The sequence below is a fragment of the Ovis canadensis genome, chromosome 15 (assembly GCF_042477335.2).
Source record: "Ovis canadensis isolate MfBH-ARS-UI-01 breed Bighorn chromosome 15, ARS-UI_OviCan_v2, whole genome shotgun sequence".
NCBI classification, from domain to species: domain Eukaryota; kingdom Metazoa; phylum Chordata; class Mammalia; order Artiodactyla; family Bovidae; genus Ovis; species Ovis canadensis.
Genome location: NC_091259.1, coordinates 50,021,966 through 50,035,142, shown reverse-complemented (window position 1 = coordinate 50,035,142; position 13,177 = coordinate 50,021,966). Strand labels below are relative to the sequence as shown.

The window sequence follows — 13,177 nt, the reverse complement described above, 5'->3', positions numbered from 1 at the left end:
TGGCAAATGTCATTGATTACTCATTAGAAAGTTGAAACAATAAACTTTATAAAAAAGTATTTCACTTTTATACTATTAAATTCACAATCCAATTTTATTTCCTAGGAATATGTTCTCAAAAGTAATGCCTCAAATGCTACCATTTGTATGATCTTAAAAAAACAAAAACAAAATAAAATGCTAGAGTTTTAAAAACCATGACTACATTTTTATTATAAAAGATCATACAATAAACAAATACAAACAGAAGTTTATATTCCAACTTAGAAATCCATTCAAGAATTAAGTAGAGATTTAAAGAAAGTGAAAGTTGCTCAGTTGTGTCTGACTCTTTGTGACCCCATGGACTATACAGTTCATGAATTCTCTAGGCCAGAATACTAGAGTGGGTAGCCTTACGTTTCTCCAGGGGATCTTCCCAACCCAGGGATTGAACCCAGGTCTCCCACATTGCAGGCAGATTCTTTACCAGCTGGGCCACAAGGGAAGCCCAAGAAAACTGGAGTGGGTTGCCTATCCCTTATCCAGGGGATCTTCCCGACCTAGGAATTGAAGCAGGGTCTCCTGCATTGCAGGTGGATTCTTTTACCAACTGAGCTATCAGAGAAGTCCATCAAAGATTAAAAGATGACCAGAGATTTAAAGATGATAGCTAATTAGAAAACATTTATAAACAAAACATCCTATTCTCCAGTGATGACAAACGAATTGCTACCATAGAGGTGTGTATCTGGCAGAATAATGGTTCAGTGGACAAACACAGATTTATTATCTAGATGAACTGGTTGACAGAAACCTGAAGTGCCCTTTCACTATCTGAGGTGCCTTTCTCTAGGTGACTAATTGGTATATTCTCTTCTGTTATGCACCTTCTTCAGTGCTTTCAAACAAAGGTCAATTTATATGCCTATGATCAAAATTCAATTTTACGTTCTTTCCATTCTTTTAGTCCATTTCAAAATATGACATATTTTGAAATAGTCACATAGAAAGTCTTACGGAGAAGGCAATGGCACCCCACTCCAGTACTCTTGCCTGGAAAATCCCATGGATGGAGGAGCCTGGAAGGCTGCAGTCCATGGGGTCGGACATGACTGAGTGACTTTGCTTTCACTTTTCACTTTCATGCGTTGGAGAAGGAAATGGCAACCCACTCCAGTGTTCTTACCTGGAGAATCCCAGGGACGGGGAGCCTGGTGGGCTGCCGTCTGTGGGGTTGCACAGAGTTGGACATGACTGAAGTGACTTAGCAGAAAGTCTTAAGGTATTCAATAAATACTTGCTACCCACTGCTGCTGAAAACACTAAGTCTTACCGATCAATACTTCTGGTTATTTCTCAGACAGTCACAACACTGGGGCATATGTTAGGGAGAAAAAATAAAATGAAAAAGAGCAAGTCTTACACATCATTAAGTTCTGCTACTCTTCCAAGAAATTCTTCATAAGTTAAGGAGCCACTTTCTCGAACCAATGTGACATGTTTTGCTACTTTTTCTGGTAACTTGTTAAGAACCAACTGTGTCTGATCCGAAATTTGCTGTCCCATGATGAGATGATGTCTTATGAAATCCAAAAAGTGTTGCTTCACATAGTGTCTGTCAAATATACATAAAAGTTACTTTTATGTGCAATATAAAAATGGCAATATACCCATCCCTTCAAGAAAATAAAAACAAGAATACTTTTAAGTGAGATCTCAATAAACTTGCATGAGCCTAAGGTGGAATTTAAACAACTATAAAGATTTACAGTTCTATTCTTCTAAAGATCATATAGTTAAATAAGAAAACAATTCATTTTTATTTTATTGGGAAGGTACATTTCTATAATTTTGCCTACTTGGCAACCATTACACACACACAGGCATTTAATTGTATTTAATGGGAAGCTTATTTACCTCATATAATTTTCCTAAAAACATTTCCTGACTGCTCACCACAAGTCAGGCTTCAAAGTAAGGGCTTTCTTATACCATCTCATCTATTTTTTCCAATAACCCTAAGAAGTGAGCATTATTATAGCCCTAGTTGACAGATGAGGAAATAGAATTGAGTGACTTATCTAAAGTTAAACGGTTGGTAAATGGTTGAAGTGAACTTTAAACTCATGTTTTTTAGATTCTTGTGCTTTTATTCTTCAGTTCAGTTCAGTTGCTCAGTTGTGTCCAACTCTTTGTGACCCTATGGACTGCAGCACGCCAGGCCTCCTTGTCCATCACCAACTCCCAGAGTTTACCCAAACTTATGTCCATTGAGTCGGTGATGCCATCCAACCATCTCATCCTCTGTCGTCCCCTTCTCCTCCCACCTTCAATTTTTCCCAGCATCAGGGTCTTTCCCAATGAGTTGCATCAGGTGGCCAAAGTATTGGAGTTTCAGCTTCAGCATCAGGACTGATCTTTAGGATGGACTGGCTGGATCTCCTTTCAGTCCAAAGGACTCTCAAAAGTCCAACAGCACAGTCCAAAAGCGTCAGTTCTTCAGCGCACAGCTTTCTTTATAGTCCAACTCTCACATCCATACATGACTACTGGAAAAACCATAGCCTTAACCAGATGAACCCTTTGTTGGCAAAGTAACGTCTCTGCTTTTTAATATGCTGTCTAGGTTGGTCATAACTTTCCTTCCAAGGTTATATTCTTAAACACTATAATATTTTATGATGTATAATCATGATATAATAGATCAGCTAAAATTTTTATTTTAGAATTACTATATTTATAAATGTGCAACTTAATTCTAATTGTAAAATATATGTAAATTTAACAGATTTTTCAGCTAACTGAACTATCTTACATTTTCTGCTTAGGAAAAGATAGTGCTTTTGCTTTTTAACTCCTCTAGGAAGAAGCACAAGCTGGAATCAAGATTGCTGGGAGAAATATCAATAACCTCAGATATGCAGATGACACCACCTTTATGGCAGAAAGTGAAGAGGAACTCAAAAGCCTCTTGATGAAAGTGAAAGTGGAGAGTGAAAAAGTTGGCTTAAAGCTCAACATTCAGAAAACGAAGATCATGGCATCTGGTCCCATCACTTCATGGGAAATAGATGGGCAAACAGTGTCAGACTTTATTTTGGGGGGCTCCAAAATCACTGCAGATGGTGACTGCAGCCATGAAATTAAAAGTCGCTTACTCCTTGGAAGAAAAATTATGACCAACCTAGATAGCATATTCGGAGAAGGCAATGACAGCCCACTCCAGTACTCTTGCTTGGAAAATCCCATGGATGGAGGAGCCTGGTGGGCTACAGTCCATGGGGTTGCTAAGAGTCAGACACCACTGAGCGACTTCACTTTCACTTTTCACTCTCATGCATTGGAGAAGGAAATGGCAACCCACTCCAGTGTTCTTGCCTTGAGAATCCCAGGGACGGGGGAGCCTGGTGGGCTGCCATCTTTGGGGTCGCACAGAGTCGGACACAACTGAAGCAACTTAGCAGCAGCAGCAGCAGCAGCAGACAGCATACTGAAAAGCAGAGACATTACTTTGCCAACAAAGGTCCGTCTAGTCAAGGCTATGGTTTTTCCTGTGGTCATGAATGGATGTGAGAGTTGAACTGTGAGGAAAGAAAGCTGAGTGCCGAAGAATCGATGCTTTTGAACTGTGGTATTGGAGAAGACTCTTGAGAGTCCCTTGGACTGCAAGGAGATCCAACTAGTCCATTCTGAAGGAGATCAGCCCTGGGATTTCTTTGGAAGGAATGATGCTAAAGCTGAAACTCCAGTACTTTGGCCACCTCATGTGAAGAGTTGACTCATTGGAAAAGACTCTGATGCTGGGAGGATTTGGCAGCAGGAGGAGAAGGGGACGACAGAGGATGAGATGGCTGGATGGCATCACCAATTCGATGGACGTGAGTCCTAGTGAACTCCGGGAGTTGGTGATGGACAAGGAGGCCTGGCATGCTGCGATTCATGGGGTTGCAAAGAGTTGGACACAACTGAGCGACTGAACTGAACTGAGGTATTTTAAACTTAGAATTTATGTGACTTGTTTTCTAAATATAAAGGTGATATTTTAGTTAAAAGGCTAGATTACTAATAACCTACTATCAATGGAGATCAGTAAGTTATTGAATTGCCTTAAATTTTAATCACAAAAATTTAGTAATCATTTAAATCTTTAAAGATTCTATGTATCACTGCTAGAGAAGAGTTGGATATGTTCATTCTAGATAGTTTTCTTTCCTTTGGTTAAAACAGAAAGTAAGATAAACTTTTAGTATTTACCTATCCTGATATGTTATATAACTGAAAAAAGAAATCCGATTCAATATATATACCACTACTAATAACAGTAAAATCAACTAGTATTTGTTGACCACTTCTATTGTGTTACAGTCTTCTAGGCACTTTACATGTATTCATAAATTTAGTAATTTAAATCCTTATGATAACCATTTTATAGATGAAGAAACAAGATAGTTAAGGAAACAAGCACAGAGAGGTTAAAGTAACAAAGTCACAAAGCAAGTAAGAGTTTTAAAAAAAATAAAGTTGGAAAGAGAAAAAAGGATTAAAATAAAAAAATCTAATTGCCCCTCTTCCAAGAAATTCCATTTTATTTACCCATCAAAGGCTATAATTTTACCTCACCTGAATTAAAATTCATACCATATAAAGTAGGTGAAATAGTAACAATTTATAGCAAAAGTTTTGTCAGGAAATCTGCTCTAACATTTAATTTAAAAAAGTAAATGTTAAAACTAAAATATGAACTACCCAACTTTAAAATAGAAAATCATTTACAGTAACAGTTCTCAGTAATCATAAATACCCAAATTTTGTCTTTTGGTATTCAAACCTAGTATATTATATTTGAGGCTTATTCTTTTAGTCACTTTAACTATAGGAAAAGTACAACTGTTCTAAAAAGATAAACTCAACAATTACTGTTTTGAATCTGAGCCTACTTGGCAATGATAAGTATGTATTACAGAGATAAATGAAAGGAAGTTGTTGAGGAAGATCCAAGGCACTAAAAAAAATCTCTGAAGGCAAAATTACATATTTTAAATATAGCCAAGTGCATTCATAACAACTGTATTCAAAGAGAAACAAAGATTTTAGCCGAGAGGAGATCTCGAGAGTATTCAACATTAGTGACTCCTGGATTTCACAAACTAGTCAAGTCTCAAAGCCCCACGGTGCTGCACATTTGTTTCAACAGTGTCCAACAATAAACAAAAAAAAATCCTTAAACTGTAACAAAAAATTTAAGAATTTACAACCTAAGAAATAGAAGGATATATTAACACTACTAGAATAAAAGCCCTTCCCAAGAAGGCAGTAATTTCACACTGACATACACTACATACACTAACACTACTGTGCTTATTTTTCTTGTTCTAACCCAAACGTGTGAAAACATCATCAGGAGCCAAAGGTCATACACCAGTGCTAGGGAGCCACTGTTACACAGCCTTTGAAAAATTAAATCCAATAAGCACCATATCCCCTGCACTGTGCTATGTTCTGGGGTTTCAAAAGTCAGTGCAAGAAATGTGGTTCTTGCCATCATGGAGCTTCTGATACCGTGGGGAAGAAATAGCAATCGCATAATAAATACATAACTATAAAATGATAGGGCTTCCCTCATAGCTCAGTTGGTAAAGAGTTTGCCTGCAATGCAGGAGACCCTGGTTCGATTTCTGGGTCAGGAAGATTCCCTGGAGAAGGGGTAGGCTACCCACTTCAGTGTTCTTGGGCTTCCCTTGTGGCTTAGCTGGTAAAGAATCTGCCTGCAATAAGGGAGACCTGGGTTTGATCACTGGGTTGGGAAGATCCCCTGGAGAAGGGAATTTCCACTCCAGTATTCTGGCCTGGAGAATCTCGTGGACTGTATAGTTCATGGGGTCGCAAAAAGTCAGACAGACTAAGCAACTTTCACTTTCACAAAATGGTAAGTGCTAAGCCAAACAAGTATAGGGTATTGAAAGCCTAAAGCCTATAAAATGGGGACTTGACTTAGTCTTGTCAGAGAAGTCCTCAGGCAAACATTTGATCTGCCATCAGTCAGAGTTACCCAGAGAAGAGGGACAGGGGCATGGCAAGGGGAGGACAGTCTAAGCAGAGGCTACAGAAAGTGCCTAACACAGGGAGGAGTATGGCAACTTTGAGGTAATAAAAAAAACTCAAGTTTGACTAAAACCTAGACAGAGGAGAGGGAGATTGCCACCAAGAGAGTGGATGTTTACCATTTTTGTTGATGACAAAGACAAGACTGCATGCCTGTTCAATTTGCGGATGACTAAAACTGGAACGAATAATATCCACAGAATACCAGAATCAAGACTGACAGTGAACACTTATTTTCTGAAAATGAATAAATTATATCAAATATGACTAACTTGTTCAGGATCTAACCTAAATATGTTTTAAAATGCACATAAAGCACATAGGTAATATATGCTTCGGAGAAGGCAACGGCACCCCACTCTAGTACTCTTGCCTGGAAAATCCCAAGGATGGAGGAGCCTGGTAGGCTGCAGTCTATGGGGTCGCTAACAGTTGGACACGACTGAGCGACTTCACTTTCATTTTTTACTTTCATGCATTGGAGAAGGAAATGGCAACCCACTCCAGTGTTCTTGCCTGGAGAATCCCAGGGACAGGGGAGCCTGGTAGGCTGCCGTCTATGGGGTCGCACAGAGTTAGACACGACTGAAGCGACTTAGTAGTAGTAACATATGCTTAAAAGTAATTAAAATATAAATGGTCTGAAGGTTCTAGTCAAATATAGATAAGAAAGATGCTAAAATAATTCTAAATTCTTGCTAGAAGCAGATGTCCAGAGTAAGGGCCTAAAATCCCACTATGCTCTGTAATGGTTCCAACACACTGAAAGTTGGACAGGGAGGCCTGGCGTGCTGTGATTCATGGGCTCGCAAAGAGTCGGACGCGACTGAGCGGCTGAACTGAAGCAGTCACATTTACTGTTTTAACCAACTAATCAATTAACTTGACTGCATCAGATCTCAGCTGCAGCACTCAGGATCTTTGATTTTCACTGTGGCATGTGGGAACTTCAGTTGCGGCCTGAAGACTCTCAGTTGTGGCGTGTGGGATCTAGTTCCCCAAAACAGCAATTGAACCCAAACCCCCTGCATTGGCAGCAGAGTCTTAGCCACTGGACCACCAGGGAAGTCCTCCAAGCAGCCACACATTCAAAGAGCACAATCATTTGAACATATTTGGGAAAGCACACAACATGTTATGGATCTAGAGAAGGAAACAAAGCAATTTACTTCAGATAATCACGGTTCAGTAACAGGCATGACAGGTTTGTTCAAACTCTCGAAGAGCTTTCATATGGAAGAGGAAGTAACATTTATTTTATATAGTTACACAGACCAGAATGGCCAGTATAAATCAGGCTGATTTCAGGTCAATATAAGGATTTTCTATCATCCACAATCATCCAGAAGGGTTAAAGGCATGTGTGCCTGCTTTCATTGGAAAGGTGGATGTGCTTAAGCAAAAATAAATTCATCTAATTAGTGTTATAAAGAAAATTCTTGCTTGAATGAGAAGTGGAGAAGATGTTCTCTAACCTAATGTTTCACTCTCAAAGTGAAAACTTAAATTCTCTCTAGCATTCCTATATTGATTTAATAAAAACTCAATAAAATATTCTAATCAACCAGACTGAAAACTTTACATTATACCTACAATTCTTAAATAAAAAATTAAACTTTTGAAATATATGGTCTTAAGATTTCATGTACAATATAAATGATAATTTAATCAATATGCCCACCAAACAAATAATAAAGAGATCTGGTTGCTTGTTTAATGAATTAGAAAATGGTGCCTTTTAAGAGGTAGAATTGTGGGAGGGAGGTTCCAGAGGGAGGGGACATATGTATACCTATGGTTGATTCATGAAGATGTATGGAAGAAACCAACACAAAATTGTAAAGCAATTATCTTTCAATTAAAAATAAATTTAAAAGTAAAGTTAAATTTAAAAAGAGGTTACATTGTCATTATATGCAGATTTCATGATATTATATATAGAAAACCCTAAAGATTCCACACAAAAACAACTAGTTCTGATAAACAAATTTAGCAAGGTAGCAGGATATAAGATTAGCACACAGAAATATGTTTTAAAACTGCAGCTCCACTCCCTCCAAAAACAAAAACAAAAACCTTAAACCTGACCAAGGAGCTGAAAAACTTATATGCTCTCAGAACTATAAAGCACTGATAAAAGAAACTAAAGATACATGTATATTTATGGCTGAGTTCCTTCACTGTTCACTGTAAACTACAACAACATTGTTGATCAGCTATACCCCAATACAAAATAAAAAACTAGGAAGTTTAAACAACAAAAAAAAGCCACTTTGAAACAAATTATCATTTACTAAACAAATTTTATGATTTCATTTAGAAAATTCTGATATGACACATTAGCTGCTACTGCTGCTGCTAAGTCACTTCAGTTGTGTCCGACCCTGTGTGACCCCATAGACAGCAGCCTACCAGGCTCCTCTGTCCCTGGGATTCTCCAGGAAAGAATACTGGAGTGGGTTGCCATTTCCTTCTTGGCACACTAGCAATCACATATATTTACTCATAAAAGTTTAATTCATTAAAATCATTCCATACAAATACATGCATATATATATATAAGTCACAGACATATGACCTTGATTAATAAACATTTGCTAATATATTTAGCAAAAAAAAAAAAAAAAAAGAACTACCATATGATCCAGCAATTATACTCCTGGGTATATATCCCCCTAAAAAAGAAATGCTAATTTGGAAAGGTACATACACCCCCTATGCTCATGGCAGCATTATTTACAACTGCCAAGATATGAAAGCAACTTAAGTGTCCATCAACAGATGAATGAATAAAGAAGTGGTATGTAGATATACAATGGAACACTACTCAGCCACGAAAAGGAATGAAATCTTGCCATTTGCAGCAACATGGATAGACTTGGAGGGTATTATGCTTAGTGCAATTAGTCAGAGAAAGACAAATACTGTATGGTATCACGTATATGTAGAACTAAAAAATAAAACTAGTGAATATAAAAGAAACAGACTCATAGAAAACAAACTAGTGGTTACCAGAGGGGAGAGGGAAACAGGGAGGGGCAAGATAGGGATAGAGGATTAAATATACAAACTATTGTGTATAAAACAGATAAGCTACAAGGATATACTGTACAACACGGGGAATACAGCCAATATTTTATAGTAACTATAAAATATTATCCCCCCAAAAAAGAAAATGGTCCATTTTGTTTCTGTATGGTTTTGAATTGGTGTCCTAACTTTGAAGAAAATTTAAAATTTGAAGCAGCATATTAACTCATCTTGTAATCATACTTGGTATCAGGAAACCTGATTATTAACTCCTCAGATTAAAAGGGAAAACTATCTAGAGACTACGGAAAGAGCACGGAACAGCGCCTCTCAACCTGCTTCAGTGGAGAAGGCCCCCAATTCACAGTTCATTTTCAATACCATAAAATGACAAATATCTGAGTCCATCTGAGAATAACAATATGGCTCTGCAATCTAGATGCAATAAAATCACAATCAAGGGTGCATGCATGTTCACAAAACAATCTGCTGAGGCCACCCTCTAGTCACCCCCCACAGGTTTTTCAATGTCCCTCTTTGGTGACTCGGCACATTCTTCTATCACAGCACATATCATCAGTTAGGTCACTTGACCATCCCCCTCTGTGAGCTTCTTGAGGGTAGCAGCTGTGTTCCCTTTTCTGGCAGATATATAAGCACACAATAAATGTGTACCAATGGATATAGTAAATACTGTTGACAGTTTGGGGTTTTTAATTATTCACTTGTTCAGTCATCTACTAGTTGGGAGAGAAGCTGAAATTTTAAAAAAAAAATGAAGAAAAATATAAAATTTACTGTTAATGTTTATGTGAATTGAAAAGTATTCATTATTTGGTACGAGCAAAATACTTCCTATAGATCATGAAACAGCAGTATTGAAGAGGAACTTAATTTGTAAACCACTGGCATACAATTTAGCAAAAGATAAATCTCTCCTCAAGACTTAAAGAACTGACCACTCTCATGTTATTGTGCCCCTATAATTTAGTCCTTTCAGGCAGGATAACAATGTGCTTTCAAAAAACATTTGAAGGATTTTCTAAATAAAGAATAACTGTTATTTTGAAACTCATAATATCAAGGATTCCAAAAATGCCACATTCCCTAGTGGGTGGTAACTCATACACTTGATCACTTCTTTTTCTAACAAAATGAACTTTTGTAGTTCAAATATTCTTTATAAAGATATAAAAATCACATCATGGGTAACTGGAAAAAAAACTTCATGAAAATTTAAAACATATCCATTCATAAAAGGATTAAACAAAGATGAAAAGCCTAGATGTGTAACAAGATGACTAGTTCACAAATACTGAAGTATTTAGAAAACCTCTCTGAAACCTGTTCTCCATGAAATTTTGTACCAGTTTCTTTACTTAAAAAAGAGATATTTATAGTTGAAACTATTTTCACTGCTATTTAGCATCAGTGATGCTAAAAGTACTAAAAACCAAGGTTCCTAAAGATACTATTTATTACTCATTATACTCAAACTCTAGATCATAAACAGATTATCAGCTGTCCTGCAAGACAAGAAATTAAGAGCAGTTATAAAAGACCATACTGAAACACTTAGACTAGTCAGAGACACTAGAGTCTGGAATGCCTGTTACAGACTCAAAGATCTTAATCAGACAAAAATTTTATACAAAGTAAAACTACAAAAGGATAGTACTTGGAGACTGAAAGCATGGATTTCTGGTATCACTAGGGTGTTTACTAGACTTTGGACCTTCTCTGCCTTTTGAGGAAGAGAAAGAGAAAGGAAGTGTGGCATGTTTCAATATGAACTAAGAAGGCACAGGTGGTAACACACACCAAATATAAAATGCACTTATACCAAATGACAAAGAATATATTGTGGAAACACACAACCATATTCTGAGGAAAATATTTAGAAGCTGCAGCCAGGCAACATCAGAGGAAAGGAGAAATATTCATACTATTTTTGTGTTCTGAATTCAGAAAGCATCGCTTCTTAGAGGGGAGATGCTTTCCAACACAGAGGCGGCTAATTCAGGATTGATTTTTGGTTCGGGGCCCCTCATGTTCCAGATGAAATTCGGAAAGGATGGAGCTCACGTTATAGCAAGAATGGGCGAGGGAAGATGCAAAAGAATCACTCCATATAGAAGATCTAAGAATTATAAACCATAGGAAGTGTCACGGCCGCTTTATAAATACGACCTAGACAAGAACTGAATCGTCCGGCACCGTGAAACAGGCCAGGGTCAGAACAGAGACGTACACTGAAAGGGGCTGGGATACATATTAACAACAGTAAGCCCACATTCTAACACGGTAACACGATAAAAATAACAAAGAAATCATTCAAAAGTGACACAAGTTTCCCTTCCAGGAACGATTACTACAATTAGTAGTAAACTTCCGGTCTTTGCCGGGTCTCACGGGAGCTGGTTTGACAAGCTCAGGCCTTTCGGAAGGGGAGCAGCCTAAGCTAGTTTAGAGACAGTGGCCGGATTAAGTAGACGGACTTGGATATTTCTGAGCCATCACCCAGGCAAGGGTTTCTAACATGGGGTGTCCACTGCAGCGGGGGCGCACGGGTTTCCAGCCTCACCAGTGCGTTAACTCAGCACACCCGCCACCCTCCCACCACCTCCCCTCCTCAAGCGCACCTGCACGCGCAACCAACAGCTACGTCCGCTGGCCGACCGACTGCGCCGGCGGCAATATTCAAAAGCAGGTCCGCGCTCGAGGAGAAAAAGCCTCTCCCAAACGGGGCAAGCCACTTCCACGCCCTGTCACTGGAAACCACCGGGCTAAAGACAGTGCGACCATGGAAGGGCCTCCCAAGCCAGCTCCCCTCCCTAAGGCAAGGCCTAGAAACTGCGGCGGCAGGGCGGGGCTTGACCCCCCACGGAAGCCCGGCCCTGCAGTAGAGGCGTGGCGGGCGTTCCTACTCCCTGTAGGAGGGCTGAGGAGCAGCTGGGAAGGGAACCGGCAACAGGTTAGCGCTGCGGAGCTCACCCCAGGTTCAAGGCATCGCGCTTCCGGGAGCCGCGGCGTCGCCTCAGCCAGCCTCACAGACCCGCAGGCGGCGGCGGCAGCGGCGGCGGCGGCACCAACCACCCGGTCGCACTTCAGTGACGCACAAGTCCCGCCTCCAGCGCGTTGCTTGGAGACGGTGCCCAACCTCCAGAGCTTCGACTAGCTGGCTGCGCTTCTTCTGAGGACCTGCGAGGCCTCGGCCTCGGGGGCCATCCGAGAGGGAATGGTGGCGGCGAAGGCCAGAGGGGGCCGTGCGCTAGAGGAGGCAGCAGAGGCCTCGCCTGGCAGGTTCCTCAAGTCTAAGGCTCCGTGGGGGCGGCAGTGGGTGCGGCCTGGCCGACTGCCGCCTCGTCTGGCCCCACTCCCCTAGCGAGAGCCCACCTGGTGACAAAAGGCACTGTGATCCCTGATTTGGCCAATAGTTGAATTCCAAGTCACTACTTATAAGGCCTCCAACCTCCCACTGGTCATAGCTACACAAGTGAAAGTGAAAGTCGCTCAGTTGGTCTGACTCTTTGCAACCCCAATGGACTGCAGCCTGCCAGGCTCCTCTGTCCATGGAAATTCTCCAGGCAAGAATACTGGAGTGGGTAGCCATTCCCTTCTCCAGGGGATCTTGCCAACCCAGGGATGGAATCCAGGTCTCCCGTATTGCAGGTGAATTCTTTACCATCTAAGCCACCAGGGAAACCCATCTCATTTCTTTTGCGTGAAGGGGGCCGATCATGCTCTCCTAGCTAGAATAAAGAAGCATTAAAGAGAAATACAGGAAATAACCAGCACAGGGTTCAAACCAGTAAGCCCTGGTAAATGACTATTATTATTTTAAACACATGTTGGCGAGATCATGGCTTTTCAGAACGTCCCTAGTGGATAATTGCTGTCTATTAAGCATCTGTTGTGTGCCAAGTACTATACTAGGCACTTTTTAGGCATTGCTTTTGTTTAAATAGTGCACTTTAAGTTACACAGCCCGTGAATAATAGAGCAAGGCTTTAGACCCAGGTATGACTCACACTATCATCTTTATGCTTAGCAGCTAAACTAC

General features: G+C 40.0%; 1 protein-coding gene across 4 annotated transcripts in view; it reads right to left on the bottom strand.

Moving 5' to 3' along the window:
- RNF141 (ring finger protein 141) overlaps positions 1-12,546 on the bottom strand; it is a 36,870-nt gene extending 24,324 nt beyond the window's left edge. For 2 of the 4 annotated variants that reach the window (XR_011249333.1, XM_069554401.1), the window contains exons 1-2: positions 12,109-12,546; positions 1,406-1,597 (exon numbers count right to left, since the gene is read on the bottom strand). Coding sequence is in view for 2 of the 4 variants with exons in the window: in XM_069554401.1 (XP_069410502.1) it covers positions 1,406-1,548 (143 nt within the window). In the remaining 2 variants the exon portion in view is untranslated. Of the gene's footprint in view, positions 1-1,405; positions 1,598-11,756 lie in introns of all 4 variants that reach the window. The other 2 variants (XR_011249334.1, XM_069554402.1) reach the window with 2 other exon arrangements.
- Positions 12,547-13,177: the final 631 nt, after the last annotated feature.